Below are 25541 nucleotides of genomic sequence, written 5' to 3'. Positions count from 1 at the left end.
GAAGAGTCTGACACCAACAAAAACCTACATATATTTTTAAACAAGTTCTCACAGTCAAGGGTCTGTTCAGTCAAAATCACATGCAGTATGCTTTACGGTGGGGCTTGACCCCCTCCGATGAAAGATTATTTGTTTATCCTGATCTTAACAATATTTTTCATTTAAAAAGAGAAAGCTGAGCATTCATGTTCTAAATAGATAGGAATGAGAAAGTAGAACTACACAAAGAACTTACCTGTGTTTCTTTCATATACAACACCATGTTGAGTTAATAAATCTTTAAGCCTTATTATTTCTTCAGAAAGTTTCTTGTACTCCTGGAATAAAAAATATTTTTAAAATGGACAATATGTTTTGCCTAAATACACGTCTACTTAAAAATTCAGTTTGCATCAAGTATAAAACGTCCAACCATAGTTATAAGGGCAGCCACTGGGAGGGAAAAAAACATGTTTGGAATCTTGATTTACCAGATGACTGGAGGATAGCTACCAATTTTTTTAAAAGTTTCCAGAAGCAATCCTGGCAATTACAGGGCAGTAAGCCTAATTTCAGTACCATTCAAACTGGTTGAAACTACAGTATAAAACAGAATTATCACACACACACATAAACACGATTTGTTGGGGAAGAGTCAACATGGCTTTTGTAAAGGGAAATCATGCCTCACCAATCTATGAGAATTTTTTGAGGGGGTCAACAAACATGTGGACAAGGGTGATTCAGTGGATACAGTGTACTTGCACTTTCAGAAAGACTTGACAAGGCCCCTCACCAAAGGCTCTTAAGTAAAATAAGCAGTCACAGGATAAGAAGAAAGGTCCTCTCATCAATCAGTAACCGCTTAAAAGACAGGAAACAAAGGGTAGGAATAAATGCTGTTTTCAGAAAAGAGAGAGGTAAATAATGGCGTCCCCCAGGGATCACTACTGGGACCAGTGCTGTCCAACATGTTTATAAATGATTTGGACAACAAGGTAAACAGTGAGGTTGCAAAATTTGCAGACAATACAAAATTACTCAAAATAGTTAATTCCAAAGCAGACAGAAAGAGTTACAATGGGATATCACAAAACTGGGTGACTGAGCAACAAAATGGCAAATGAAATTCCATGTTGATACATGCAAAGTAATGCACATTGGAAAAGATAATATCAACTATACAAATAAAATGATGGCCTCTAAATTAGCTGTTACCACTCAAGAAAGAGATATTGGAGCCATTGTAGATAGTTCTCTGACAATATCTGCTCAATGTGCAGAGGCATTCAAAAAAGGATGGGTAATAAGACAGATAACATCACAATGCTACTATATAAATCCGTAGTATGCCTACACCCTGAACACTGCATGCAGTTTTGGTTCCCCATTCTCAAAAAATATATATTAAAAATTGGAAAAGGTACAAAGAAGGACAACAAAAAATATTAGGGGTGTGCAATAACTTCCATATGGGGAGAGATTAAAAAGACTGTGACTACGCAGTTTAGAAAACAGATGATGAAGGGGAGATATGATAAGAGGTCTATAAAACTATAGAGTCATAGACTTTAAGGTCAGATGGGACCATTATGATCATCTAGTCTGACCTGCACAATTCAGGTCACAGAATCTCACCCATCCACTTCAATAACAAACCCCTAACCTATGTCTGAGTTATTGAAGTCCTCAAATTTTGGTTTGAAGACCTCAAGCTGTAGAGAATTCTCCAGCAAGTGACCCATGCCCCACGCTGCAGAGGAAGGCGAAAAACTTCCAGGGCCTCTGCCAATCTGCCCTGGAGGAAAATTCCTTCCCAACCCCAAATATGGCAATCAGTTAAACCCTGAGCATGTGGGCAAGACTCACCAGCACCCAGGAAAGAATTCTCGGTAGTAACTCAGGTCCCACCCCATCTAACATCCCATCACAGACCACTGGGCATACTTACCTGCTGATAATCAAAGGTCAATTGCCAAATTGCCAAAATTAGGCTATCACATCATATCATCCCCTCCATAAACTTATCAAGCTTAGTCTTAAAGTCAGATAGACCTTTTGCCCCCACTACTCCCCTTGGAAGGCTGTTCCAGAACTTCACTCCTCTAATGGTTAGAAACCTTCGTCTAATTTCAAGTCTAAACTTCATAGTGTCCAGTTTATATCCATTTGCTCTTGTGTCCACATTGGTACTCAGCTTAAATAATTCCTCTCCCTCCCTAATATTTATCCCTCTGATATATTTATAAAGAGCAATCATATCCCCCCTCAACCTTCTTTTGGTTAGGCTAAACACGCCAAACTCTTTGAGTCTCCTTTCATAAGACAGGTTTTCCATTCCTCGGATCATCTTAGTAGCCCGTCTCTGAACCTGTTCCAGTTTGAATTCATCCTTCTTGAACATGGGAGACAAGAACTGCACACAGTATTCCAGATGACATCTCACCAGTGCCTTGTATAATGGTACTAACACCTTCTTATATTTGCTGGAAATACCTCGCCTGATGCATCCTAAAACTCCATTAGCTTTTTTAATGGCCATATCACATTGGCGACTCATAGTCATCCTGTGATCAACCAACACTCCGAGGTCCTTCTCCCCGCTCCATTACTTCCAGCTGATGTGTCCCCAATTTATAACTAAAATTCTTGTTATTACTCCCTAAATGCATGACCTTGCACTTTTCACTATTAAATTTCATCCTATTACTATTAGTCCAGTTTACAAGGTCATCCAGATTTTCCTGTAGGATACCCCGGTCCTTCTCTGTGTTAGCAATACCCTCCAGCTTTGTGTCATCTGCAAACTTTATTAGCACATTTCCACTTTTTGTGCCAAGGTCAGTAATAAAAAGATTAAATAAGACTGGTCCCAAAACTGATTCCTGAGGAACTCCAATAGTAACCTCCTTCCAGCCTGACAGTTCTCCATTCAGTACAACCCGTTGTAGTCTCCCCTTTAACCAGTTCCTTATCTACCTTTCAATTTTCATATTGATCCCCATCTTTTCCAATTTAACTAATAATTCCCCATGTGGAACCGTATCAAATGCCTTACTGAAATCAAGGTAAATTAGATCCACTGCATTTCCTTTGGCTAAAAAAATTTGTTACCTTCTCAAAGAAGGAGTTCAGGTTGGTTTGGCACGATCTACCTTTTGTAAAACCATGTTGTATTTTGTCCCAATTACCATTGACCTCAATGTCCTTAACTACTTTCTCCTTCAAAATTTTTTCCAAGACCTTACATACTACAGATGTCAAACTAACAGGCCTATAGTTACCCAGATTACCTTTTTTCCCTTTCTTAAAAATAGGAACTATGTTAGCAATTCTCCAGTTGTACGATACAACTGCTGAGTTTACTGATTCATTAAAAATTCTTGCTAATGGACTTGCAATTTCCTGTGCCAGTTCCTTTAATATTCTTGGATGAAGATTATCTAGGCCCTCTGATTTTGTCCCATTAAGCTGTTCGAGTTTTACCTCGGATGTGGTAATATCTACCTCCATATCCTCATTCCCATTTGTCATCCTACCATTATCCTTAAGCGCCTCATTAAAGACTGAGGCAAAGTATTTGTTTAGATATTGGGCCAGGCCTAGATTATCCTTAACCTCCACTCCATCCTCAGTGTTTAGTGGTCCCACTTCTTTCTTTGTTTTCTTCTTATTTATATGGCTATAGAAACTTTTACTATTGGTTTTAATTCCCTTTGCAAGGTCCAACTCTACATGGCTTTTGCCCTTTCTCACTTTATCCCTACATGTTCTGACCTCTATAAGGTAGCTTTCCTTGCTAATCCTTCCCATCTTCAATTCCTTGTAGGCTTTCTGCTTTTTCTTAATCACCTCTCTGAGATGCTTGCTCATCCAGCTTGGTCTACAACTCCTGCCTATGAATTTTTTCCCCTTTCTTGGGATGCAGGCTTCTGATAGTTTCTGCAACTTTTGACTTGAAGTAATTCCAGGCCTCCTCCGCCTTTAGATCGACAAGTTCTTCAGTCCAATCCACTTCCCTAACTAATTTCCTTAATTCTTTAAAGTTAGCCCTTTTGAAATCAAAAACCCTAGTCACAGATCAATTTTTGTTTATCCTTCCATCCAGTCTGAACTGAATTAACTCAAGATTACTCGAACCAAAGTTGTCCCCTACAACCATTACTTCTATGAGGTCCTGACTACTCACCAAAACCAAATCTAAAATGGCATCCCCTCTTGTTGGTTCTTCAACTACTTGGTGAAGAAATCCATCAGCTATCACATCCAGAAAAATCTGAGCCCTATTATTATTAGTAGCACTTGTCTTCCAATCTATATCTGGAAAGTTAAAGTCTCCCATGATCACACAATCCCCATTAGTGTTTACTTCATTAAAAACATTAAAGAGGTCTCTATCCATATCCAAATCAGATCCCGGCGGTCTGTTGCACACCCCAAGCACTATCTCAGGGGAGGCTCCAGTAGCTTTCTTTTCCAATGTGATTTTTGCCCAGACAGACTCTGTCTTATCCATTCCATCACTTCTTATTTCTTTACAGTTAACCTCCTCATTGATATACAATGCTACTCTACCACCTTTGCCTTTATTTCTGTCTTTCCTAAACAGCACATAGCCTTCAATACCTGTACTCCAGTCATGACTACTATTCCATCATGTTTCTGTTATTCCTATACTATCCGGTTTCACTTCCTGCACCAGTAGCTCTAATTCCTCTATTTTGTTACCTAGGCTCCTCGCATTAGTGTACAGACATTTTAATTTTTGCCGTTTGGCTTCACTGACATTCTTTACCCGATTAGACACAGACATTCTACCACCACTATCACCTATTAGACTGGTATCTACACTACCCTTCCTCCCCATGTCCATTCTTCTGCCCACGGCTGTATCTTTTCTTACTTTGTTTTCTTCCCTCTCAGTGTTGAATCCTGGCATGGAGATTACCTGGACATCTCCCAACCATCTCCCCCAAATTCCTAGTTTAAAGCTCTCTTAATCAGTTGTGCCAGCCTCCATCCTAGAAGTCTATTTCCCTTCTATCTCAGATGAAGTCCATCCCGAGAGAACCGTCCTCTGTTCATGAATGCTTCCCAGTGGCTGTACATCCCAAAGTCCTCCTTATAGCACCACTGCCTTAGCCATCTGTTAATTGCCATAATCTTGTCTCACCTTTGTTGCCCCTCTCTAGGAACAGGCAGAATCCCACTGAAGATTATCTGAGCCTCGATTTCCTTAAGCATCTTCCCCAGTCTGGCATAGTCTCCCTTGATACGTTACAGCGAGAAATCTAGCCGTATCATTCGTTCCCACACGAAGGACAATCAACGGATTCTTTCCTGCTCCCGTTAGGATCCTTTTCAGCCTCAGGTCCACATCCTGTATCTTAGCACCCGGCAGACAGCACACCCTTCTGTTCTCCGGATCAGCTCTAGTTACAGGCCTGTCTATTCTTCTCAGTAAGGAGTCCCCAATCACGTAGACCAGCCTTTTCCTAGTGACAGTGTGATTCTCCGGTCTATCCCCTGCTCCCACTGGCTGCAAGTCCTCTCGATTCCTATTCATCCTTGCAACCCTCTGCAACCCTTCCTTTATCCTCCTGGGGCTCATATTTGGTGTTGTCTCCATTAACTCTTCCCCTCGGACTAGCTGCTCTTCTCTTCTTCCTTGCTCTCTCATCTTCCGCGACCACTTGCTGTGCTCCTTCTTCATTTTCCAACTCTGCAAACCTGTTCCTGAGCTCTATTTCTCCTTCACTGGCCCGTCTTTTCCTCTGCCTGGTTCTCTGAGTCACATGCTTCCATCGTCCACTTTCCTTACCCAGCAGTCCCCCCTCAGAATTCTTTGGTCCTGCTTCCATCTGCAAGTTTGAGCTTATCCCTTCAGCCTTCTTATATCTTTGCTCCATCATCTGCTCGGACTCCCTTCTACGCTCTACCGGAGTTTCCACCTGCATCTCCAGTCCTCAGATCTTTTCTTCCATCAGCTCAGTCAGGCGGCACTTCATGCAAACAAAACTCTTTTCAGGCACCCCCTCCAGGATCATGTACATGCCGCAGCTCCCACATCCAGTCATCCTCATTGGGTCTTTCACTGCTGCCTCTGTATCGGTCATAGCCTTCTCACCTAAAACCTCACCCCAGCCTGGTGAAAGTGAGTGAGAGTGGGGGAGAGCAAACAACAGAGCGGGGGGATGGAGTGAGCAGAGCAGGGCTTTGGGGAAGAGGCAGGGTAGATCCTTAGTTGCCCTTAGATTCAAAAAGTGATATTGGGTGTAAAAAGTTTGGAGACCACTGCTATAAGGAAAGCTGGAATCCCATAATATTCATCACTAGCTAGCTAAATTAAAATTGAAAATAAGGTTCAATTTTTTAATAGAAACTGGACATAGGCAGCGGGTGGAACCCCCCTTTGGGGAAGCTAGCCCCTGGCTCCGCCCCTTCCGCCCACACCCTCCCCATGGCCAGAGCCCCGAGACCCCCTGCTCCCCCCCCCACGGCCAGAACTACAACTCCCCCCCACACCCATCCAGAACACCCTGACCCCCCCAGCCATGGGAGCCCTGGGCTGGCCGAAGTTCTGAGCACTCCCCACCTCAGCTGGAGAAGCCTCAAGGAGCCCTGGGCTGGCTAAAGCCGCACTGTGCCTCCCCTCCCCAGACCCAATCTACGCAGAGGAAAAGTGTCTGTTAAGATGTTTTTGATATGCCCCAGGCAACTTCCAGGGTGGCTGAGGAGGCAGTATGTGCCTCCTCAGCCGTTCTGGAACCTGCGTGGGGCATAATAAAACAAAAACTTAACCGCCAAACCCTGCAACGGGAGGCTGGGGGTGTCTGGCCGCCACAGCAGAGCCTCTCCTGGCCTATTAAACCCACCGACCATGGAACTGGACCAACCCAAGAAGATGTGATGGATTGTCCACTGCTTTAAATCACCACGTATATCTTTCTAAGAGAGATGATTTAATTCAATCACAAGTTATTAGGCCTGATGCTGGAATTAATGGGTGAAATTCTATAGGCTTTGATATCCACAAGGTCAGACTAGATGACCACAATGGTCTCCTTCTTGTTTTGCAATCTATGACTACGCTTCCATATCCTGTTAATGAATCTCAGCACATCAATGAGATGGTATAACCATAGCACAAACGTTTAGGCTGAATGTATTCTCTCCATACATATTATGCACTTCATTTAATGCTCAGTGCTTGCCTTTAATTCGTACTAACAAGCCTTGTAAATTCTGCTGCAGAGTGTATATGTATAGGCATATATAGTTGTAGATACAGGAGCACACACAGAGAATTTAAAGGATACATGATATGAACCACTGGGCCTTTGTTTGTAAAATGGCCTGAAGTTTTTGCATAGTGTGTATATTATATGATTACCAAGTACCCATCCGTCACAAGGCTCTGGTCCACCTTCCACTTTAACTAACTTCCTTCTGCTTCTTAATCTCATTCCAACCCCACTTTATGAGAGCATGTCTAAGATGCACATCACCTAGGTATCCAAACAACTTCCCATATGCCGCCCCTTAACATCTCCTGGAAAGGCATTCGGTAATGCTAGTTTGTTTCCAATTTTCAGCATTAAAATAAGTTCTGCTATTTCTATTTATTTTTAAATATACTGTCATTTAGGCAACAGAAGATAACCAAGGGAGCAGACTTTATCTGAATCCTAACAATGGACAGGCAGCTTGGCTGAGAGTCCAGTGGCTCAATCACACAGCAGAAGGATGGTGATTAATTCCATGTTGGTAAAATTTATTAGTCAAGTATTGAGAATTACTTTCTATACCTTATTGCATTTCTCCACTGTTTCAAATTCCAGACTTTTTAGCTTTTTATTTTTTTTCTCAATCTCCTTTTCTTCTGTTGCTCTTAAAAGTCCTGCTTCCTCAAAAATCTCCTTCAACAATTTTTTGTATCCCTGGAAAAAACAAAGACATTACATAAAGACATTCTATTTCTGTTTGTAATTTGCATTGGCTATTTATTTTACAAGGTTTTGTGATTACCAATAAGCTGTAGCTAGATGCAGAACACGAATAGTTTTTGCCAATAGTAGGATAAAAACATCTATCCTAAAAAAAGCTGGAACTACAGAAAATGGACCAGTACTAAGTAATTTTAAAGTGATAGTCCTTTAACAAGAAATCAGAATGGATCAGCAAACCTGTTCAGTTATTAACTCATCATAAAGAGACTGCTCTGCTTCATCCCACTTCCTTCGCAGGGCTTCAGTCAGTGTTGGATAAACTGAAAAATGGAAAGTAAAGCTGTCATAAATACTAACAGCTATACTTTCCTTAATTAACTACTTGAATGTAACCGTAATGCTGCTATGTGTGTGTTTTAACAGCTTAATGCTTCACTTCAACATGGATCACTGAGACTGTAAACTGCTACATTCACTTGCCTGGACCTGTTCTTCAATCCTATTTAAATCAATAGGAATTTTCTCAATCACTTCAAATGGGAACAGGAGCAGGCTCTAGAGGTCTAATGATCCAAGACAGCAGCAGTGACCAAAGGTCTCTTCTTCCAGCTCCAGCCGTCCAGAAGGATGCACCCTTCACTGCTGAATGAGATCCAGACTGCACCCTCCTCACTTATAGACTACTGAAACACATCCTATCTAAGAATGACCACTAAGGCCAAATGGAGGCATATTCCAAGGGGTAGCTGGAGTGCACAGCATATGGTGGCAGTATGAATCCAATTCAAGGTGCTGGACTTCAGTTACAAAACCCCATAAGGGCTGGGGCCTGACTATTTCTGTAAACCCCTCTTAGGGCTGAGCCTCACTCTTACTACCTTCAGGGAATATTTCATTAAATATCTCTTCATGCAGACATTTTTCCAAACTGTTGAATGCACCCACTGACTTGTCTAACTGGAGACTGGGATGGAAGTGGTGAGAATGAGAGAACTACGCTCTTGTACACAAATAAATTTACCAAGGTGTTGTTTGTAGATTATGTAGGCTGAACTTATTGCAATGCTCTTTGTATTCCTCCATTCCCTCTCCCACAAGCTCTCTGTATGCCCACCATCCCAGCCCCTTCTTTTTCCAGGAATTTCCTGCAATTCACCCGAATCTCTTCCCTGCAAGGGTCTGTGTGCCCCTCACTTCCCTCTTCTTCCATATCAGATCCCTCACTCGCTCCCCATACCAGCAGCTCAGCATGCAACCTATTATCCTCTTTCCCCCATACTCCATTCCTCATACGAGGGTCCTCCAATCAACCCCCCACCAGGAGGTCTGTGTGCCCCTCATACCAAATCCCCCATGCCAGGGGCTGTGTCTGCTCCAATTCTCTGAAGGCCCTTCATTCTGGCCCCCAAGCCAGGGGCTGTGTGCACGCTTATTCCCCACCTTCCCTGGGTCCCTCAATCTTCCCCCAGCATGGGCTCTGTGCCCCCCAATCCTCTCTCCCCCATATCAGATCCCCCAAACTCCATTCCCCCCAACCAGAGGTTCAATGTGCTCCTTTCTTCCCTCCCTCCATATGAGGGTCCCCAATTTTCCCCTAACATTCCAGCAGCTGTGTGAACTTCTCTCTGCTCCCCTCAGGCCCCTCCATTTCCCTTTCCCCCTACCACCATTATTTTCTGTCCAGAAGAGAAGTCATTCAGCATGTCAATGCGTTACACTATTGGGAGGATAAGCTGACATGAGCATAGGTATTGTTGTGCTGGAAAGTGTGATCTACAGATAACTGTAGATATGCTAGAGGCTGTGGCTAAAGAGCTGTCAGGGGCTCTTTTGTTCCCCAATCTCCCTCCCTTTTGATTTTCTGCTCTTCTCCAAGATCAAATAGGATTCTGACAATTAATGCCTAGAACATTCTCTGAAATTTTGGAACTAACTGGATGGAGTTTTCAAAAGTTATCCCATTACAAAAAGAGAAATGCCACTGAGGTGACTGTAGGGACTTTGCAAGCTCAGATAAGAGTGCCAAATTATTATAGTGATGGGTACTTTAGAAATGCTTGTAATAAACAATGTTACATTTACTTCTCATTGACTTAATGATACAAACTAACAAACCAGAAATCTAAACTTCAAGGCTTGGGTGAAAGGTCACCTGCCTTTCACACATGCACAGACCTTTTTATCCCACCTACCTAAAAGAGAATGAGGATGGCAAGCAAGAGGAGTCTCAAACGTTAGAGAGTAAACACAAGTACTTGGCTCAGACACATGAGCCAACTTATTGTTTTTTCCACAAAGAAGAAGAACCTGAAGAGCAGAAAAAGAAGCACGAGAGGAAATAGATTAAACACACAATACAGTCACTAGTTTCATGTTGAACAGAACCAACATACATCACTAACTTCCCATTTTACCATGAGTATAGCTGCATTCCAGCAAGTCCTGTAGTCAGCTCTCAGTGCTGCCATCATTATACCCAATGCAGAAGAAAGAGGTCACAGCCACTAGTTAAGTCTTTTTCACATTACGTTATTTTAAAGCATGGAACAAGCTTGTTCCTTTCCCAATGGGAAGTGGTTCCTCCACCTTCACCCCACCTAAGTCACCACAACTTCCAACAGAGAGAGACTAAATTAGATGCCCTTCAGAGCCTGTCAGCATCACTCAGCAGGTGCATTTAATACTGAGTGATGCATGTTCCCACCTCTGAAGGACTACCAGCCTTTGAACAGTGAAAAATTGAATCCAGGTCTCCTAAATAGCAGTACAAAGTAAAAAGCACTAAACACTAGGTTCTTATGTCCTTTAATTTTTCCAGAGAATATTGATCTACCCTACATTGTAGATGCTTTATTATGATCTTTACATTTTCAGCTTTAATGTTTCATGACCTTTTACAAGCAAAACCGAAGGAGGATTCAAATTCTTAGTATTAGAAATCATGTAATACTAGACGGCCAAATATATCTTCAGTGTGCCTACAGGAAGAAAGGATGCTCTTATGGCATGCGTAATAGGTTCCCTTCTCCACCCCTTGAATCAACACAAACAGGCTGAATGCTTCCCAGTTTATAAGCACCATTTTTTTAATTCAGTGAGTCCCCTTCACCAGTACAGCCTCATGAAGCAATATATAGCTGAAACTCTCCCCTTAGCCCACTGTCCAGGGAAGGAGAGAGACAGATCTTCTCATCCTGAGATTCTGCCTCCCCTAGCCCTTACCAGACACTCCCCTTGCACTTTCTTCTTGTCCTCTAACTTCCCAGCTGACAGGTTGGTTGCTCTCACTAGCTTGTCAGCTTCCTGCCTAATTAAACCACTGAGCACCCCCCTCCAATTACATCCGCTCTGGGGGGAATTGGTAGCACCTTAGTGACAGAGTACTGGGCCAGTTCTAGGCTCCCAGCACTCTGTCACAGTAAGACAGTGCACTCGAAGTCAGAAATCCTGGTTCTATTGCTGGCTCTCCCTCCAACAGGATTCTTCTGTCATCTTGGCCAAGTCACTTCACTACCCGCCTCTCTTTCCCATTGATCAACCTATCTATCTTAGGGTTTTACATAGCCGCCCATCACTGTATTATCTAAGTGCTTCCACATAAAACCAATAGCAATAGGTATTGTCTTATGTCACAGAGGAATGTGAGACTTAATTTTGTAAAGCTCCTTAACCTCTAGGAAGGACCTAGAGAAGTGCAAACATTATTTTAACAAGGGGAGAAGAGAGGTCTAAGGCAGGAGTTGTCAGAGTTTTACATAGTATGGACCACACATTTTCAGAGTCTTTTGGACACCTCCTTCCCGTTCACAATCATGTAACATCCCTTTTCAGCAACAGCAACTGCTCACATGTAAGAGTCATGTATTTTAACTGTTTTTAATAGTTTTGTCTTTTTGACAAAAAGCTAATTATACTATCTCTATTTGCTCTTCATTTCACCTCCCACCCCTTCTTTCTGCCCACATCTGTTTTGCTCCTCTCTCACCTGCACATGCTTCTTGTGACCTGGCCCTCTACTTTTCCCATACAAGTCTCTCTGCCACTTGGTTTCCTTTCAACTAACTAAACTAAACTACCAAGTTCTCTCTCCTTGGATCCCTAGACATGTGTCATCCAGTAGAGGCTGGCAACTCCAGTCCCACGAGTAATTCTTATTTCTCTTCCTCTTATTCAGCAGTGGCCCATAGCAGAAGTTACAGAGCATTTGTCCCTAGTGGTAATGGTAATACCAGAACATCCTATTTTGCATGAACAAAAAGAAAAGAGTTAAAGTCTCTAAACTGGTGTGAGTGAAAATATCATCAGCTTTTTATCCTGGTTTTACCCTCCATTCCTAACTGTTGTCCCATATCTCATCTTGCATTTTTCTGCTTCATGTCCTAAGCCATGAACTCTTTGGGCAGGAAAAGATCTCAATTTGTAAAGCCCCATCTAAGTTTTCAAGTCCTATGGTATATTAATGGCTTCAATAGTTTAAACTGATACAAACATGCCATCTGTATTAACTGCATCAGGATGATTAATTACTGTACCTTTGTCTCTCTGGTTTTGGTTTCACATGAATCCCCTTCTCTCATCCACATGCCAACAAATGTGTTGTTGTAAATTTCCCATTCATGCCAAATACTGGAAAAAGAGAACAGCTCAAAAGATATGTTTTATAATTTTGGAGAAAAAAGTTAAAAACTTGGTAAGAAAAACAGAAATACTCTAACACTGTATTAAAATTCACTTTATCAATTTCAATTTTTTGAAGGTCCTTTAATATTTCCTTTTCTTAGGGCCCAGATCTGCCCCATCACAGATCAATTACCTCATAACCACAGTGGAGTTCTTTAATTACTTATAGAGTCTCCATCACCGTAGTTTCTGGGCACTATGGTTATTCTGACATGTCTCAAAACCATTTCCACGCTTTCTTAATCAAATAAAATTGAAAAAGGGTTTGTTTTTGTCATCAATAATTTGTCTGAAAGAGGCATTACCAAACTGCAATCTTCTCAACTGCTCAGAATACAGAGTAAGCCCAATCAAAGTATGTCATCAGGTGGGTGAAACAAGAATACAAACTCAAAAATGTTCTCACTTTTCAAAACTTGTCATGAAGAGAAGCATTTATTGACAATATATTTCTGGAAAGTGACCTATTCCAATTTAAAATGAAATATTCCCTGTTAGACCATAAAACTCATGACAGTCACAAGAGCGGCACTGTGGTCTCACAATCAACCCAGGTTGGGGGCCAGGACAGAATCCTGACTCAGAGGGATAGCCTTAGGGATTGCCTACCCAAGGTTTTTTCACATTGACTTTTTTTTTTTTAAACACTTAAAATGCCCTGGGTCCATACAACACAATTGGTCTTTCAGATGAAGTGCCAACTATTGCAAAGTGGATTATCCATTTTGAACGTTCATTTCAGAATGAATTAGTGCAGAAAAGGGTTTTTGTGGCTGCATCTGTATTTTGCACTGACTTGGCAGTCCTACAGTTGCTCTCCCACACTGCATTGCATCACACCACATCAGGACCAAGCTGCCTGTTTACCTACGTTCACTCTATCACTCTGGGAGGTCATTTAAGCTGGATATGATCTCCTCATTTAAATGCTGCTGCATAGCCACAATCACCCCCTTTGCGATTGCAAACTCCTGGAGCTCCATACATCAGTATTATAACACTGGTATTATTGCAACCATGCTTTGTGCATCTGCATGAAACCATGCAGAGATCATGGACTTCCCTGTCAACTGGACAGAGAAGAGGAGCAGGCCTGCCTTTACAACAGCCACTGTAAGGCCATTAGAAAAGTCATTTCACCTCTGTTGTTCTGTTTCCCACCTGTAAAATGGGGATAATACTTACTGCTTCACAGAGGTGCCCTGACAAATAACATTTGTATAGCTCTTTGAAAATATAAAAACACAGTAAAAGGAGGGCAACCCATAAACCTCAGCCTGTCCCATTCACTCCCTTCCCTTAGTTTACTGAAAAAGACATGGAAATTGAACCCTATAAAAATTGTGGGGCTAACAAACCAACACTTTACTTCAGTTTTTATTCACTTTGCTTTTCGTAGCTTTTCTTGTGTGTGTATGTGTATGGTGTCTATTTACACTAAGCCAGTGGTCCCCAACCTTTTTCATCTGGCGGGCGCCAGATGAAGGACCGTGGTGGCGGTCGAGCATCCACCGAAATGCCGCCGAAATTCGGTGACATTTCAGCGGCGATGCCTCTGGATGACGCTGCTTCTCGGTGGCAAGCAGCATGATCCAGAGGCATCACCATCGAAATGCCACCGAATTTCGGCAGCATTTCAGCAGATGCTCAACTGCTGGCCAGGACGTGGGTGCATTTAGATGCCCCCGTGGGCACTATGGTGCCTGCGGGCACCACATTGGGGACCCCTGCACTAAACTCTCTGAGGCAGGAACTTTATCACAGAATAATAGAAGATTAGAGTTGGAAGAGACCTCAGGAGGTCATCTAGTCCAACCTCCTGCTCAAAGCAGCACCAAACATATATGATCTGTAAGGTGCCTATCAAACAACTGGAGGTCACAAATGCAGAAAAGTAAAATATTATTGTTACATGATAATGCAAGGTCTTGCCTTTTAGGATGTGGCACCCATTTCAGGGTGCACTGCGATCTCCAAGACACAGATTCTCTGTATTCTGGAGTTTGAAGGCATTTTGCAGAACAACCAGGGGGACAGATACTAAATTTTTGGAATGATCTAATTTGAGTAGAAAGAATAATCACACACTTTAAAAATACTCAGTAACTTTCATACTCAAATATGTAAAATCCTCATTTTTGGTTCTCAGTCCAAGAAATCCTTTAAAACATCAAGTTATTCCATCCATTATCTTTCATGATGTATAAACATTTTAAAGTGAAACTGAAACAAGCACACGTCTGTCCTCTTGGAACATCAGTTTTCATTTTTGCTTAACTGAAACAAAAGTGCTTGATTGCGGAAAGAACCAGGCTTTGCTAACCCCTGAAAAAAAAATATCTCAAACATTTCTAAAGCACCTATCCCTACAGCATCTAAGCAACAAACAACAAATAAAGATAGCACTGACTACAGCATTCGTAAAAAGAGGCTCCTTTCTGATGTGTGGGAAACAGGCCTTTTTGAAAACACAGGTCTTGAACTTAGACCTGAATCATAAATTAGGATTGAAAGAGACCTCAGGAGGTCATCTAGTCCAACCCCTCTGTAGTCAAGCTCAGGTTCATATTGATGATTTCTGACCAAGAGTCCCATAGCTAGGGCCCTGCAACATAGAATGTTTTGCCCCTTGCACCCAAGAATCTGATCCTGGACTAAAATGGTCCTTTAAAAGTATTTCTGAAAAGGATAAATACCCTCGCTCAGTAGTTCAGTGCAGTGTCTCTGCATCCTGAACAGTTTCTCAGGTCAGGACTTTTCTCCAACAATTCTGTGGCTCTCCCAGTTTCCAGACAAATCTAGTTATTCAGTGGTTCTGGGTCTTCACAGCTTAAAGACCTATCTCCAACACGGGCTCCCTACTGCTGTCTAGGAATCCACTGCAGCTCAGCTAGCTTGTAGGATTCTCTCCGATGCTGACAAGAGTGACTACAAACTAGTCTCTGCCACTATCTGGTCTTAAGGCCCACCATATTTCTGGGTGTAACCTCCTCCTCTCAGACTTTCTGACTATCCTACTTGCAGGGAAGACCAGCTCTTCACTCACTTTCTACCCATCTGCACATAGGAAATATTTACAGAGGCAGGCACCTTTAAATCAGTCTTTGTTTTTAAATTAAATGTATGCTAGCTCCTCTACCTGTATCTAGGCACTGACTATACAGACTGAATGAGCTTTTATTAAATATGTTTAAAATTACTTCTAGGCTCAGACCAAGAAGGAGTTTCATTTCAAGAGATCACACTTGAGAGCTATATGCAACTCAAAACTGAGATTTAAGGAGAAAGTGCCCATGGAAACTTTGTCTAATGTAAATTGTGGTTGTATACTTATTTTGTGTTTCTTGAAGGAAATGCATGTCATGTGCAGATGACAATGGCTTCCAGTCTCTTTTTGCGTTAAGTATAAGACGTTAATTTTGAACTATAAAGCCCTTAATGGTCTGGGACCTGACTACCTCAAACTGTATGTCTCTTTGTGTTATGCCACTGGAACTACAATTAGCTAAGCCATTCAACATCAGAACAGGTGGTTTAAATGGAAGAAGGCTGGAGGTATGGTATCTTCAAAAACTGGAATTTATTGCCCTGTTGGTCCAACTTAGCCCAAATTTGTTGACCTTGTTGAGATAGATATGTATTACATTATATACTAATATTAAATATGTAAAAAGTGTGAATAGAAAGGAGTAGTTAAATGATTGGACGTGTGCCTGCCTTTTTAGCCTTACTGTAAATTGTTACAGCAATTTCTGTAACTAGCTCAAGGACAGAAACACTAATCATTTCAGGCCTAGTGAAACAAGACAGAATGTCTGTACCAGAGAGTGATAAGGACTTTGGGAAACAGTGTTGATTTACCACTAACCCTTTCATCCCTTGGAATTTTGATTGTGCCTATGTAAATCTTGTAGTCATGTTCTTTAGCAATGTAAAGGGCGAGAGAAAACAGAATAAGATGTAAATCAAACGTATTAAGCTGGAATGTAAGAACGCTGAAATGTGAGTATGCTGGGTGAGTGGAAGTGAGTGTCTGTGACAGGTAAATAATCGATTAGGAAATAGTACCAGCCAAACTCAAAAAAGATTCACACCTATCTGCTGGCTGAAGATAACGCAGGAAACCGGATGACCCCCGAAGAGCAAGCGGGAATCTGCCCAAGCGCATCAAGAAAAAATTTAAAATAACATATGCGTAACACTTGCCCGTCATGAATGTACCATCCGCCGGTCAAGCTGATTGATGGTTATCTCAAGCATGACAGAGCAATTCTCATAAACTTACATTAAACCAAAGACCTATAAAAATAGAGCCAGGGGACTGTGATCTTTGAGTCTGGTTCTGTGACCACCCTCCAAGAGCATCAGATGCGCATCTGACAACGGCTCGGCTCCAACCTCGTGTCCAGAGCACCTGGCCAGTGACTTGGCACGAGCAACTGAAGGTTGGTAACTATAACTGATCATTGCAGAACTTGCATGAATGTTTGGCCATGGCTACACTTACAGTTTTGCAGCGCTGGTAGTTACAGCTGTGTTCGTACAGCTGTGTAGGGCCAGCGCTGCAGTGTGGCCACACTGACAGCTACCAGCGCTGCAGTGTGGCCACATTTGCAGCACTTGCAGCGCTGTTGGGAGTGGTGCCTTGTGGTCAGCTATCCCACAGAGCATCTCGTCCCATTTTGGCGCTGTGGCTTGTGGGAAGGGGAAGGAAGTGTGCGGGTCTTTCCGCTTCCTGTTCCAACGCCTCGTGGTGCTTTGCTACACATTCTGAGCAGTTTGGCGGCATTGTGAGTCTGCAGCGCAATTTCTGAGATTTCTGTTACAAATGGAGCCAGAGCTGCTGAGGACCTTGCTGATGAATGTTGCCAGCACATCACGCATGGCAGTGGAACTATTCCTTCAATTGCAAAGTGAGAGTGAGGAATCAGACGATGATATTGAAACGCCTGACGCTCAAGACACTCAATTGCTTGTGGCAGTAACAGACGTGCTCAGCACCGTGGAACGGCGCCTTTGGGCTCGGGAAACCAGCACTGAGTGGTGGGATCACATCGTCCTGCAAGCCTGGAATGACGAGCAGTAGCTGCAGAACTTTTGGATGAGAAAAGCCACTTTCATGGGACTGTGTGCTCAGCTCGCCCCTACCCTGCGGCGCAGGGACACGAGATTGAGAGCTGCCCTGCCAGTGGAGAAGCGGGTGGCTATTGCAATCTGGAAGCTGGCAACTCCAGACAGCTACCGATCGGTGGCGAACCAGTTTGGAGTGGGAAAGTCCACCGTTGGAATGGTGCTGATGCAAGTTTGCACAGCCATTAATCGCACCCTGCTAAGAAGAACTGTGACTCTGGGGAATGTGCAGGACATTGTGGATGGCTCTGGACAAATGGGTTTCCCTAACTGTGGAGGGGCAATAGATGGGACGCATATTCCTATTCTGTCACCCCCCCACCTGGCATCAGAGTACGTTAATCGCAAGGGGTATTTCTCTGTGGTTCTGCAAGCGCTTGTGGATCACCGTGGGCGTTTCACTGACATTTACTCAGGATGGCCTGGAAAGATGCATGATGCACGCATCTTTCGGAACAGTGCCCTGTTCAGGAAGCTGAGGGCCGGGACTTTTTTCCCAGACCGCAAGATCACAGTAGAGGACGTCGAAATACCCACTGTGATCCTTGGAGACCCCACTTACCCCTTAATGCCTTGGCTCATGAAACTGTATACAGGGAAGCTTGACAGGAGCAAGGAATGGTTCAACTACAGGCTGAGCCGGTGCAGAATGACTGTGGAGTGTGCTTTTGGCCATTTGAAAGCCCGCTGGAGGTGTCTTTATGGGAAGCTAGATTTGGGGGAAAGCAGCATCTCCGCTGTTATATCCGCATGCTGTACCCTCCATAATATTTGTGAAGGGAAGGGTGAAAGATTCAGTGAGGAATTGACCTCCGAGGTTCGACGCCTAGAGGATGAATTTGCATAGCCAGAGAGCAGGGCTACTAGAGAGGCCCAGGAAAGGGCTTCAAGGATTAGGGATGCCTTAAGGGAGCAATTTGATGCTGAGAGCCAACAGTAATGTTTGGTGCCTTTGCTGTGCTCCTTTCTACCTTGGGGTACAGTATTTACCACTTCCTGCAATAATAAAAAGTATTGTAAAAGCCATAAAATCCTTTATTCAAAGTACAGTACATAAAAGGCCAGGGGGGTTAGGGTGGTGGACTGTACATTCAGAGGTTTGAATATGTCCTGTTTGGATTACTGTTCAATGTCTGCTTCACTTCAGGATTACTATGCTGCAGAGTAATGGGAGTGAAGTGCACAGGGTAAGAATTGTAGTTATCAGGGCTGGTAGGAGATCATACAGGTGTTGGGGGCAGCTGGGGGTAATAAGAAACTGGCTGCTGGAGAAAGATGTTTTGTGCAAATACTGGGGAACAAGAAAGAGAGCTTTGGGAGGGGTGTGGGTTACCACAGTACAGATCTGCCTGCATGGCTACGAGAGACTCGAAAGAGTCAGTTTGGCGAGCCAGGAGGCTTATCATGTGCTTTGAGGTTTTTTTGGTAGCCAATTCCTTTCTCCTGCTTTGTGTTTGCCTCCACTCATACATTTTCTCTCTCCATTCCTGTGTCTTCCTACTTTCTCTGTTGTAGTGATTCATAACTGCTTTGATCAACTCCTCTTTTGATTTTCGTGGATTTTTTCTCAAGTTCTGCAACCGACGTGAGGCCGGTGATCCGGCTGCATTAGTCAAGGTCACTAAAAAAAACAGATAGAAACATGTAATACACAGAGGCTACATTGTTTATTATCACACAGTGAAGGAGTTTGTAGACTTTTTGTAGCATCATTCCCACATACCTAACATAACACAGAGAAGCCAGGGAAGCGAAGGCATGGCAAGCAATGGGGTGAGTGTTTCTGCCCCGACTTCACCTGGGAGGGGGAACTGACTGATGGCTCACTGGGGTTTATCTGCACTGGGTACAGGAGGTAAATGGTGGCCTGCACAGGGGACAGTAGGGAACATGAAGGTGGCGAGTGCTGGAAGGGGGGGGGCGGTCCACGGAACTGCCGGCCTGCTGGTGGGGGGGGAACGCACCGCGGGGCTGGCTGCCTGCTGGAAAGGGGCGGGGGAGGAGACCGGAACGCACCGCGGGGCTGGCTGCCTGCTGGAAAGGGGGATGGGGAGACCGGAGCACACCGCGAGGCTGGCTGCCTGCTGGAAAGGGGGATGGGGAGACCGGAGCACACAGCGATGCTGGCTACGTGCTGGAAGGGGGTGGGGAGACCGGAACGCACCGTGGGGCTGGAGGGGGACCACGAACCTGGCGCCCTGCACTCAAGTATCCCTAAATTCTCAACAGGGTTTCCTACTGCCAGATATATCACTGCTGCGTGTTACCTGGGAAGAGAGGGAGGGTCTTCTACAGCAATGTGGATTCCACCCTGGCCCCTATGCAGCTTGCCTGTGTGCAGCCATGGTACCCCCACCCCTCGCTGCACAGTGGATCGGAAGAGTTAGCCTGACCGGGACAAGGACCATGGTGGCTCTCCTTACAAACTTGCGAAAGCACATTGCCCACGCTCTGGCTGCAACTTTTCAAGAGATTACCGAGGCAGATTACAGAGACGTGATAGAGCAAATCAATGGGCTATTCCACGTTTAGGCATGCATGCAGGCAGCCATAACCCAAACCGTCCTCTCCCAAAACATAAAAATATGCTTACCCCGAGCACGATCCTCTGCTTCTTCCTCACCAGCAACTTCCAGCTGCTGCGACTGGCTAGCCTCCTCCTGGCTTGAGAAGAGCTCCTGGCTGCATGCCTCCTGGGACTCCGGGGTGTCTCCCTCCACCACAGTAGCCTGACTCTTGGCTTCCTCTACACCCTCCCCCACTTCTCCCTGCTCTGAACTCTCCATCATGCTCCTAGGATTGGCAGTGGGGTCACACCCAAGTATGGCATCCAGCTCCTTGTAAAAACGGCAGGTCGTGGGGGCAGCTCCTGAGCGGCGATTTCGCTCATGGGCTTTGCAGTAAGCACTGCGCAGCTCCTTAATTTTTACCCTGCACTGCAACACGTCCCGTTCATGGCCCCTTCTCAGCAAGGATTGTGATATCTGCCCATAGATATAATTTCTCCGGCTGGAGTGCAGCTGTGCTTGCACAGCTTCCTCATCCCAAACACTGATGAGGTCCTGCAGCTCGGAACTGTTCCATGCTGGGGCTTGTCTGGGGCGTGGAAGCATGGTCGCTGATTGATTGATTGCACTCCACACCTGGCTGAGCAAACAGGAAGGGGATTTTTAAAATTCCCGGGGCATTTAAAGGTGGGGTCAGCTGAGCCCAGGGCAGTGGAGTGTGCAGGATTACCAGAGAGGCTTAAAAGGTCTGCTGGGATACCTCCTTATACCCCGGAGGTCAATAAAAGCGCTGGTGGGCGTCCACACTTGCTGACCAGCGCTGGATCACCAGCGCTGGAATCGCTATACCCGAGGCTCAACCGGGTGTACAGCCAGCGCTGCAACCAGGGAGTTGCAGCGCTGGCCGTGCTTTGCAAGTGTGGCCACATCCTAAATTGCAGCGCTGTAACCCCCTCACCAGCGCTGCAACTCCCTAGTGTAGCCATGGCCTTTGTGTGAGTAAATAATTCTAACAGCCGTCAGTACTGTTCTGTTGTATTTGCAATAAATGTGGCGATTTGCCTTATCCCTCTTATAAGATCCTGCTGGTATTTATTTTATTAGTGTAACAACCTTTAGGACACATTAAAAGTCCTATCAGCTTTCCCAGGTTTTCCAGGGGTTGTGAGATGGAGAAGATTTTATTTTAGTGGAAAGAAAAATCTTTGTAAAGATATGGACTACACATAATTTTTGTGCTCTGTAAGTGAGACTCGCCGGGGCTCGACCCTCCCAGGTGAGGAGGGGAGCCACACCGGCCTCAACTTGTCGTCTGAGGGTCTCGGTTCCCAGAACTGTCGCCCACCGCCTGGGTAGCTCAGTCCCTGTGGACAGGACCAGGCAGTGGTACAGTCAAAGGGGGCCCAGCCCTTGGTTCGGGCGGGGCACCAGTTACACAGTTAATTTCAATCTCAGGCCTTCTGCTGCAAGGCTGAGCAACAATATACAATCAGTTAGGAGCTCAGGCCCTTTGTCTCAGGGCTGAGCAGCAACGTACAGTCAATTCGGGGTTCAGGCCTTCTACTGCAGGGCTAAGGAACAATATACAGTTAGGTAGGGGCTCAGACCCTCTGCTGCAGGGCTGAGCGACAATACACAGTTACCAGTTTAGCTGGCTTCTTCAGGCCGGGGGAGGGGGATTCTGCCACCCGTGGACGGGTGGCAGGGGGAATGCAGGCCCACCCACTCCACTGCGTTCCAGCCCGGGGCCCTAGTAGCGGTGATCACCACTGGGGTGGTCAGTGGGGATCCTGACGGCAACACACTGCCATGGGTATCGGGAAATCTGCAGCCTGACGCAAGTCGGCTGCCCCCGGGCTACTTCCAATATCCCCCTCCGAGCCTACCTGGTTTGTGGGATCAGCTTCGGGGATGTCCCACCACATCGGCTCCTCACGGCTAGGGCTGGGCGGCAGGTCCGGCAGCTCCTCTGGGAAGTCCAGCCAGGCCTGTTCCGGGATGTCCTCAGGGCCGCAGCAGGGACGGGGCGGCTCTGGCTGCTCCTCATTGTAGCGAGCGCAGGGAAGCTCTGGCAGCTCCTCATTATAGCGAGCGCAGGGAAGCTCTGGCAGCTCCTCATTATAGCGAGCGCAGGGAAGCTCTGGCAGCTCCTCATTATAGCGAGCGCAGGGAAGCTCTGGCAGCTCCTCATTATAGCGAGCGCAGGGAAGCTCCAGCCAGTCCGGACACCAGCCTGCGGCCTCAGCAGCTTCCCAGTCAGGAGCTCCCGCTGACAGGTCTGCTCCTGACGGTGGTTGGGCTCCAACTGAGGGCTGAGGGCCGGCTTTTATCCTTCCGGGTCGTCGCTTGACCCTCTGAGGGGCGGGACTTCTACTTAGAAGCCCCGCCCCTATGGATGATTGACGGGGCTCGACCCTCTCGGGTGAGGAGGGGAGCCACACCGCCTCGTTACTTGCTCTTAAGAGTGTCCAATAAATAAATCTCATTCTTAACTATAATGCCTCCATTTTGTAGTTATGTCAGTTCTGCCTTAAAATTTTTTATTTGGTGTTTTAAGAGACATGATCCCATATGTGGGATAATTCCCATTCCTGGCAATCTCAAGCAGTTGATGTAATGCTACACGTGATCCAGAAATTGGGAAAGGATTATTAGAAAGCATACTTACCTTTAGAGACCTCTTCCACCTTTTACTCTCAGCATATGTTAAGACCAACTAGGATTGCTAAATTCTGGATTCTCATGGCTTAGCTAACATGCATTTTTAAGTTTAAAGCAACAGCCACTAAAATTGTATTTTCATCATTAACTATAAAGTAATGAGAACAGCAGCAACTAGATGACACCTACAGTTGAAAGATGTCAGATTGATCTGTTTTATGTATTCTTAAATTAAGTCTTAAGAATAAAATGCTATAGTCAAATAAGAAATTAAATTATTAAAATAAATGGTCAAGGAGCCTAATTTACTAAAAGTCCATGATTTTTTTTCCCATAGACATACGGTCAGAAGGGACCATTATGGTCATCTAGTCTGACCTCCTGCACAATGCAGGCCACAGAATTTCACCCACCCACTCCTGTAACAAACCCCTAACCTATGTCTGAGTTACTGAAATGCTCAAATCATGGTTTAAAGACCTCAAGGTGCAGAGAATCCTCCAGCAAGTGACCCGAGCCCCATGCTGCTATTAGAAGAGGTTTAACAAGATACATTTTGCAGCACTTTCACACAAATTGTGCCTTCAGTTACACCCTTACAGCCTCTGCATCAGCTTCTACAGGGCAGTGGCACTGGTATAACTGAAAACAGTTTAGGGAACAGGGTTTGAACTAAATGCCAAGATTAGTTTATTTTCAAGGTAACGTAACTATAGCTAATTTAAAAAGTGCTGATTTCAAGAGTTCTACAAAGAACACAACTCACAAACTAAAATAAAAAGAAGAGTCTGGATTTTCTCACCCTAAAATCCCACTGTAGGCATTCCACCGAAAGGTCTGCTCGTGCTGAGTGACATTATTGAAAGGACAGAACTCATATTTATACCTAAAAAAACAAAATAAGTCAGATTTTAAAAAAATAAAATGAAGGCCTATATCACAGCCAATCCTAAAAATACAGTCAGGCACCTAAACCAGTTACTCACGTAGATTCCACAAAACTGAAACACTTGCCAGCAAGCCTAAAGAGATGTGCAGGACCTGAAAATAAAATGAAATGGCTTGCAAAGGGTATAAAAGGTTGGTTAAATTTAAACAGAGTTATCATGATAATACAATTGTATGTGTACATGTTGCAGATTTAACATTCTACAGAGCATAAGGCAATCAGCATCCAAGGAACCTAAACCAAGGTACTTATTTTGTCCTTGTTACCATAGTATCTTTGTGCCTCAATCTTTAATGTATTTATCCTTCAAACACCCTGTGAGGTAGGGAAGCACTGTTATCCCCATTTTAGAGACTGGGAATTGAGGCACAGAGAGAATCACACAGGAAAATTATTTTGACTAGGTTAGGCGCTATATAAGTGATAAGTACTAACTGGTAGCATCTGGGATGCCAATAATTATCTGTGAAATTCAGAGAAGAAATTATTCTTCCATAAGGCTAAGAAGCATTTTCATGATTGGATTAAAGAACATGGACTAATCATGTAGATATTATATTGTGGCAAGTGTTTCTACCAAAGTCTATCTTACTATTAGACAACTGCAATAAAAAATTATATACTCACACACAGATTCTTTTAGAGATTATAATCACAAAAATGGTATTAACTACACATATAATAACTGACATTTGCACACACCTGAGATTGGGGAAGGTGCCATCTTTGGAAGGAGCCTGTTTGTCTGAGGTAGGAATGGGTTGTTCAATCTTTTAAAAAAGAAAAAAATACTAATTTAAAATGATTTAGACTAATTTAAAATGATTGTTTTCCATTTGCACTAAGATTAAATTAGAATATTTTTAGCTAGGTATTTAATATGTCCCCCAGCACCCTAGTATATGAGCATCTAAACAACAGCCAAAACCATCAAACGTGGATCCTAAATCCATATTTATATACCTGAATAATAGCAGTCTGATTTTCAAAGGTCCGGAGGATGAACAGTTTTCATTTTCTTCAATGAGCGCCACATGTATGATCACATGAACCCCTGGTAGGGTCATCGTTACTTACTGTAACTGTGGTGGTTCTTCGAGTAGATGCGGCCATGCATTCCACTTAGGTGACTCACAAACAGTATGCACTCCAGGAGGCACAGCTCAGAGTCTACCTAAACAAGGATTGCAGGACCACCCTACCAAAACTTGCATCTACTCTGGGTGATAGGTAATGGCATAATGGTTCATAAATGTATGGATCGACAACCACATAGCAGCCCTGCAAATGTCCAATATTGAGATGTCACAGAGGAACGCTATTGACATTGTTTGATCTCTCGTACAATGAGCTCGCACCCACTGAGGCGGTATAGCCGAAGCTATTTCATATGCAGTCTTGATACAGCATGTTATCCACTTAGAGACCATCTGTGAAGAGACCAGTTGCCCTTTCATGTGATCTACATATGACACAAGCAGATGAGGCAAGCATGACATGGTTTAAGCCTGTCCCAATAAAAGGCTAGACATCATCTGACATCTAACCTATGGAGATGCTGCTTCTCCAGAGGTCAATGTGGCTTAGGAAATAACACCAGTAAATGTATCACCTGGTTCAAATTAAACAGAAACTTTAGACAAAAATTTGGGGTGTGGTCATAAAGTAACTTTTTTCTTGGAGAAC

The 25541-nt window shown here is 44.1% G+C and overlaps 1 protein-coding gene and 1 long non-coding RNA gene across 5 annotated transcripts in view; one reads left to right on the top strand and one right to left on the bottom strand.

The window, feature by feature from the left end:
- Window positions 1-10108, top strand: part of LOC115659215 — a 29629-nt gene extending 19521 nt beyond the window's left edge. Inside the window, exons 2-3 of the long non-coding RNA XR_004002482.1 lie at window positions 7628-7742; window positions 8352-10108. This is a non-coding gene — a long non-coding RNA (uncharacterized LOC115659215). The remainder of the gene's footprint in view (window positions 1-7627; window positions 7743-8351) is intronic.
- The window catches only part of GNPTG (N-acetylglucosamine-1-phosphate transferase subunit gamma), a 32746-nt gene that overhangs the window by 5064 nt on the left and 2141 nt on the right, over window positions 1-25541 (bottom strand). For 3 of the 4 annotated variants that reach the window (XM_030579123.1, XM_030579121.1, XM_030579124.1), the window contains exons 3-10: window positions 24558-24625; window positions 23893-23947; window positions 23709-23792; window positions 12461-12554; window positions 10121-10235; window positions 8166-8248; window positions 7788-7919; window positions 236-317 (exon numbers count right to left, since the gene is read on the bottom strand). In XM_030579123.1, the coding sequence (XP_030434983.1) occupies window positions 236-317; window positions 7788-7919; window positions 8166-8248; window positions 10121-10235; window positions 12461-12554; window positions 23709-23792; window positions 23893-23947; window positions 24558-24579 (667 nt within the window). In that variant the 5' untranslated portion in view covers window positions 24580-24625. The remainder of the gene's footprint in view (window positions 1-235; window positions 318-7787; window positions 7920-8165; window positions 8249-10120; window positions 10236-12460; window positions 12555-23708; window positions 23793-23892; window positions 23948-24557; window positions 24626-25541) is intronic. The other variant, XM_030579122.1, reaches the window with a different exon arrangement.

The sequence above is a fragment of the Gopherus evgoodei genome, chromosome 10 (genome assembly GCF_007399415.2).
Source record: "Gopherus evgoodei ecotype Sinaloan lineage chromosome 10, rGopEvg1_v1.p, whole genome shotgun sequence".
NCBI lineage: Eukaryota > Metazoa > Chordata > Testudines > Testudinidae > Gopherus > Gopherus evgoodei.
The sequence above is the reverse complement of the archived record's forward strand: the minus strand, read 5'-3'. Positions and strand labels throughout refer to the sequence as shown.